Genomic DNA, 6,722 nt, shown 5'->3' with positions numbered 1-6,722 from the left:
AAGAAGACAACAGACTACAGGCAATTTTTCCTACCCACAGCCATCACCATCTACTGTAACTGAATAATTTTTAATTAATAAGAGTTACCACAGTGTCTAATTTCCATTTGGGATCAAAACAGTATTTTTCAATTTGAGTTTAAGTACTAGAAGAATTAACTTGGTTGGGAATAAACTCAACTAATCTGTGATGTTGCAGTTCTTGATTAATCACAGTAAGAATAGAGAAATTAACACATGAACACAAACTTCTCTCTGTAGTTGATCTGTTTATGGCAAACAGAATCACACAGCCCAAAAAATATAGATAAAAAAAAGAGACACAGGAGAGCTGTAACAGTGACTACAAAGGCATGGGCATCAAAACAATGCAGAAACAAGTTTTTAAAACATAAAATTAATACGTATATAAAAAAAACATCCTGCAAAACAGTTTGTATCAGCTGGTGGAGTTTAAAAGGCAATAAAAGAAATAAAGGCCGAACATAACATACTGGATGTCTTCAGAGATAAGAATAAACATCCACAGCATAAAAAGACATTAAAAAACACTTCCTGAGGGAAAATGTAAGAGATGGAGCTTATCAAACATTTCCTCTACATTCTTTCAAGCGCACCGTGCTTCAGGCCTTTTTGGGACAGTACTTCCTCTCAAACTGAGCTACGTTGAATTTCCGGAGGCAGCCTTTGTAGTTCATGTAGCGGATCTTCCCGAAAACCGGCCTCTCCGCCCAGCCCTGGTCGTGGATGCCGCAGATGGACCACATGCAACCTGCGGAGGAAGAGAGAGAGTGAGAACACGAGAAACGAGAGGTCTCAACCTGTAACAACGCTCCTGCTTTTTCTCACCGACGAAGCCGTTGGGGTCCTGACCGTCCAGCTCGTAGCGGTCGTTCAGGTACAGCGCGATGGAGAGCGCCTCCTCTGGTGAGCGGGTCCATTCCAGGATTTTCTTGGCCCAGTACATCCTCAAGAAGCCGTGCATCTTCCCCTCCGCTACCATCTGGTGCTGATGGGGAAACAACAAGTTTAGTTCAAATAAATGATAAAAAAGAAATGCTAAAAATCACATATTCTCCTTCACAACACTACTTCTTCTGTCTGCTTCTTCTATGCTGTTTTGTAAACTCTTAGTTGAATAAATTTCAACTAAGAGTTTGAAATTTATTCAATCTCTTAATTGAAGTTTTAGTTATGGACTGTTAAAAGTTCTGAAAGTAGTTGGATCAGTGTTTCTCAACCCTGGCCCTCAGGCCCCCCTGTCCCTTCTGCCACACACCTGAATTGTATCTCTGGGTGATTAACAGGCTTCTGCATGCAATCATTTGAATCAGCTGTTCTGAATAGTGGCACGTCTAAAACATGCAGAGCAGGGGGCCGAGAAACACTGAGTTAGACGTTTATAATCATGCTCTTATTTTGAAGTGTTTATGTAGCAGTTCCATTTCCTCTCCTCATGCTCTCTCTCTTTATTTCAACATACAGACCAAAATAAAACACAGACAACAAGATAAACATTAAATACAATGTTTATCTTGTATTTAATGTTTAATGTTAATGAATGTACACATTCTATGTACGCTAATTTTGACATAATGTACATAAAACATGTACATAATGTCAAAACTAAATTGGCCCTCCAGGGTTGTAGTCTTTCAAGTGCAGATGTAATAGCTTTAGCATTAGCTTCTCCTAAATACCATGTTAATTAGTATAGTACTATAGCAATAGCTCCTGTTAAATACTGTACTGGTGTTACGCTTTAGCGTAAGCTTCTGCTGCCAACCGTGTTGGTGTTGGGTTTTTGCTTTAGTGGAACTAATGTTTGTGATTAACGCTTTAGGGTTAATACAACAAATTGCAAAAATGATTCTGGATGCCTCATATATTTAATGTGGATTTTATCCTACCTGAGCTCCGTTCCACAGCTTGTCGTGTGTTTGTGCTTTTTCCAGCTGCTCCCGTGTGTAAATGTACTCCCTCTTGTCTTTGGCATGGTCCTTCAGGGTCTTCTGGGCCCACTCATAAGCACCTAGAGGCCATGACCACAATCCAAGATCATAACAGAAAACTTGGAGTTCATTTTTACTGAATTCATTCGGACAAATGTCTGCCACACCACTTCTAACGAAACCCCTCCCCCCACACCCCATCCTACTGACCTTCCACTTTGTCGTATTTCTCGTTGTAGAAGCAGAAGTTGTCGGTCAGCTCCCGGCGGACCACCAGCTCCTCGATGAAGGCGGCCACAGACTCGCTGGCGTTTTTCCCGCAGCGCCGGACCTGCAGCGCCACACGCTGGGCTGAAAGCTGGCCTGATCAGAGGAGGGGCACAGAAACGTATGTAGTCGGAGTCGGGTGAAACGAGGACAAGGACATCAGACTGGACTTAACGACCTTGGTGAGATCGGTGAAGATCTAACGGAAACATCTCTTGCCTACCAAAGCGGATCCACGGGGAGAGCTGGCTGAGGGCGGCCATGTTGGGGTCGTTGCGCTGGGTGGCGAACAGCTTCAGGCGGACATCGATGAAGGACTCCAGCATGGCCATGCCGGCTTCTGAGCCGGGCTTGGCCCACTGAGGCTCCCCTACTGTCCTGTCAACGTCCAGGGAGGCCAGGGTCTGCTCCCAGTCTACAGGCTGAGGCAGAGCAAACCGGTCAAGTCAAAGCCGAACAGATTATATTTGTTTTTACATATTTGACCAAAGCTTGTGAAGCTGTTGGTGTGTTTAATTATGCACATTCATGTCTTTTTGTTTAAATATAAGAATTGTGTTTTAAGTCAATTAAGCTGTTTTTCTGTATCGGATCGGTATCGGCCGATACTGAACCTCAGATACTGGAAGTGAAAAATATATCTGCTGGTACTTCCACAGCGTTTCTATACTTTTAAGCAGTATTTTGCTATTTTATATGCGCAAATATTCAAGTACATTTTTTTTATTTTATAGAAATGTAAAAAAAAAAAAAAATACACACATATATATATATATATATATCTGTGAACTTACTTTGGCTGTTCTCGTGGCAGTGTGTTGGTGTTTCTCTAAAGGAGGAAAATCAGTGAGGAACTCAGGCAGAAGGTTGGTGATTTTTCCTCTGATGGTTCTGGCAGAGTACTCCAGCTTGGGTGAAGCTACCCAGCAGGGAACGATATTATGGGCATCAACCTGTCAAAAAAGGTCAGAAATAACAGGAGACGGTGGAAACAATACAAATGTAGCTAATTTTATACCGTAGTTCAACACAAAGTAAAGAATAAGTGCGACGTGGTATGAAAGGAATACATAGTCATTTTTGTTTCCAATGAAAACATAAAAATCAGATGTGAATATCACTGAAATTTAAATATATCATATACTTATTTATATAAACAGAATAAGAAATTGTAGAAATAAATCACACAGGGACGCAGCAGACGATGGAAGACGTTGCTCTGGACCATCTGGCTGAAAAACATGTCACAATATAAGCGTTTCATATGTCGATACTGATAATTGTTGATTATTATTTTTTTTTTGCTTCGACATACTGCCAAACTGCTGCCGTGACCTTTCCTGCTTTATCCAAACAAGTTACTCGACAGGTTGTTGCTAGGTAACCAAAGAGCGAGCAAGTTATTTGATGCCACCAACCTAACTTAGCTGGCTGTGAGAGGTTGAGCGGCTAAAGCCTTAACTGTGCCTACATCCCCCAGAATGCCGTGTGGTTCTGGATGGGAATTCTGTGAAATTATTGAACATTCTATAAGATTTTTATGTCCTGGAAAAAAAAAAAACAATTGACCACTTTCCTTTCACTGAACAGTTACACACTTTGTGTTGCTCTATATTATTAAAATCACAGTAAAAGCATTAAAGTTTGTAGCTTCGACAAGTCAAAGTTGTGCGAGTTGCAGTGAGTTATTTTCTGTGTGCTCAGCTCTTCCAACCTGTATGAGGGGGATGTCCTTGGAAAGCTTCTTTTTGACGTCGTTCAGCCACTGCTGAGGCTCTCTGAGGGGGGAGAAGTCGGTCACCACGGCGCCCAAAGCGCGATCCAACACAAATCTGGGCAGCACTTCTCCAGGAGCCCCGAGCAGCAGGTGGAACTGGATGTTCAGTTGCTTGCAGTCCTGTTGGGACGCAGACAGGAGAGCCAGGCTGAAACTCACTGTTCCTTAACAACCTGCCATATGCAGCTTTTGATTAAAATGCCAAACGACTGACTCTTTCAAAGGTGTGTTCACTGGCAACAGGTATAACTCAGTTACATAAACTCTGCTGTGGTTAGTAGGTCAGAGGAAGTGTGAATGCAGCCGTTCGTTTTCTGGCTCAGATCACAGTCCAAACATTTTCAGTGGGATTAAAGTTGGGCTCGTTAATGTGAGCCTGTTTTAGAGTGGGGTGGAAAAGTGTTTGCCTCTTCCTGTTTTTTTTTTTTTTTTGCATGCACTTCAGTGTTTTAGAATATCACTGAAATATAAATATACCATATGTTTATTTATATAAACGGAATAAGACATTGTAGAGCAAGGGACAAATTTACTATGTAAGAAAGCAATACTGCACTGTAATTACTATTATTAGACATTAGCACCTATAGTAGGTGTTATCTTGTCTACTATTTTTGCCAAACAGGGAAGTGATATTTTCAAATGATATCCTTTAATAAACAAGAGCTGAATTTATTGGCTTTGAATGCAACCAAGTTAAACTACTGTCATACTGTAATTGATTTTTTAAAAATCTCGTCTTAAAAATATGCAGTTCATTCAAAAAAAATTTGCCACTGTATCAAAAATGGTATTTTTTTTAGCATCATGTCAAGTTTAAAAGTTTAATATTGCGACAATCGCACTTTATGTTTAGGCAGCTAGTTGCACATTTCAGGACCAGGAGCTCCTTTCTTAATACGAGGATGATGCTGATACACCACCGCAAATTATCTTTACTGACTATAAGGCTGAATATTGCAGAGGGTGTATGAATATCTTTGAGCATGCATAAATAAGTTGAACTCTATGGGTAAATATGCCATGTTTACTGCTGGCTTTACAAGTTGAAAAAAAGTTTGAATTTCTCATTCTGGGCCGATTTAGTGAAAATGAAATTAAATTCGTCCTGCTAAAATATTTGGTTAATTTGAAGCAATTTTTCCTTGTTTTAAGCATCTTGATGCAACTAAATGTTTCACTCGTTTTATATATTTTGTGAAAACACACAAAGTGTTACCTTTGCGACTTCTTGCAGTCCCTTCAGCAGAAAAGCGTAATGTCTCAGTGTGGACAGCTCCGATTTCGAGACCACCAGACAGAAACACGCATGCAGGGGGAGCTCTTCCTTTGCAGCCAGCTGCTGCGCACGGATCAAGGCCCAGTTATCTTTATTAAGGTTGGATAGGAGAAGTGAAACATACAGTAGTATACACGTCCTCATGAGTCTGGCAGATTGTTGTGTGGCATATTGTCACCTTGCACCCTGTGGTCTCTCTGCATCCAGTACAGCACCCCCTCCGAGCCCTGCTTGATCTTCTCCGTGTCGGTGAGAAACCGCTGGCGCTTCTCGTTGAACTTCATGTCCTTCTTGTCCTCCCTCTGCTGCTTCACCAGGCTCTGCAGCCAGCCCGCGGCTTTCTCCGCCTTCTCCAGCCTCGGCTGCTTGGCGCTGGGCTCCTTGACTCCCGCGGCAGTCTTCGCCTTGCGTTTTTTCTCCGACATGGTGGCTCCGCCGAATGAAGAGAAGAGCGTCGGTCTGCGAGCCTGATTGGGGAGGCGCGCGAGCCTCGGGGCTGTTATCGGTGCGGTGAGAAGATGAGATCTGAAGTAGGAAAAGCACAGAGGAAACTTGAAGCGCTCGCGAGCAAAAACAAAAGAATTTGCAAAAAAAAAAAAAAAAGTGAATACATTAATTGGCAAAAAACATGCACAAGCTAATGTTAATGTGTCTATCAATGAACCAAACTTCCATTCAAAGAGCCCAGCAGCAAAACGACAAACCTTTTCCACACACGGAGCAGCATACACGGCGGAAGCCTTCAGGACCGGCCTTTTTAGCTGCAGTCAGTCGTGAAAGCTCATTTTAATGGAAGAAAGACAAGGAAGCAAACAGAAAACAGCCGCTCACGTAACCTTCTCTTCTCCGCTTTACACAACCACTTACATGAGCACGCTGGTGACAGCTTTCGTAACACTGTTTTCATTGGATTTGACTACACGTCCCGTCATGCCTCTCTGAGAAGATCTCCGATGGCCATAACTTATGGCAAGCTCATTGTGTAATTACTCGATATTCTTGGCATCAGTAGTGTATGGCAAGATAGTTGTAAAAATACTTACATATCCTTACTCATTTTTGGCTCATAATTCGTAGACATTTGACCCGCAGACAGAAGAATTAAATGTTCAATTAAATAGTTCGCTCTATGACTAAATCGACTTATATTTAAAAAAAAATGGTGCAAGAAGTTAGAAAAGGGTTACATTTCTTTATCTTTATGAATATAGAAAACACAAACGAAAGTTATTCAATTTCTAGACAGAACGACACTGTACGCTAAAATTCATTTTTAAATCCCCATCATATCCACTCCGTAGCGGTCGGTGGCAGTACACACTTGAAAATCCACAAATAAACCACAAAGAAGCGATAGATAGATAGATAGATAGATAGATAGATAGATAGATAGATAGATAGATAGATAGATAGATAGATAGATAGATAGATAGATAGATAGATAGAT

General features: G+C 41.4%; 1 protein-coding gene across 1 annotated transcript; it reads right to left on the bottom strand.

Moving 5' to 3' along the window:
* Positions 1–249: 249 nt before the first annotated feature.
* On the bottom strand, positions 250–6,583 carry cpdp (CPD photolyase). Its single transcript, XM_008433271.2, has 10 exons — positions 5,980–6,583; positions 5,454–5,800; positions 5,216–5,364; positions 3,934–4,116; positions 3,014–3,172; positions 2,443–2,641; positions 2,163–2,315; positions 1,911–2,032; positions 850–1,009; positions 250–772 (listed from the first exon to the last, which is right to left on the bottom strand). The coding sequence occupies exons 1-10, from the start codon at positions 6,000–6,002 to the stop codon at positions 624–626; spliced, it is 1,644 nt and encodes a 547-aa protein (XP_008431493.1). The 5' UTR covers positions 6,003–6,583; the 3' UTR covers positions 250–623.
* Between the last annotated feature and the right edge of the window lie 139 nt (positions 6,584–6,722).

The sequence above is a fragment of the Poecilia reticulata genome, linkage group LG17 (genome assembly GCF_000633615.1).
Source record: "Poecilia reticulata strain Guanapo linkage group LG17, Guppy_female_1.0+MT, whole genome shotgun sequence".
Lineage (NCBI taxonomy): Eukaryota > Metazoa > Chordata > Actinopteri > Cyprinodontiformes > Poeciliidae > Poecilia > Poecilia reticulata.
Note: the sequence above shows the minus strand (reverse complement) of the source record. Positions and strands in the feature narration are given on the sequence as shown.

Excerpts from the sequence above, each read along its gene's own strand:
- cpdp (XM_008433271.2), bottom strand. The coding sequence starts at position 6,002 with ATGCTGCTCCGTGTGTGGAAAAG. Across the intron at positions 2,316-2,442 it reads CTCCCCGTGGATCCGCTTTG|GCCAGCTTTCAGCCCAGCGT; the intron begins GTAGGCAAGAGA and ends TCCTCTGATCAG. Across the intron at positions 773-849 it reads GGACCCCAACGGCTTCGTCG|GTTGCATGTGGTCCATCTGC; the intron begins GTGAGAAAAAGC and ends CTTCCTCCGCAG.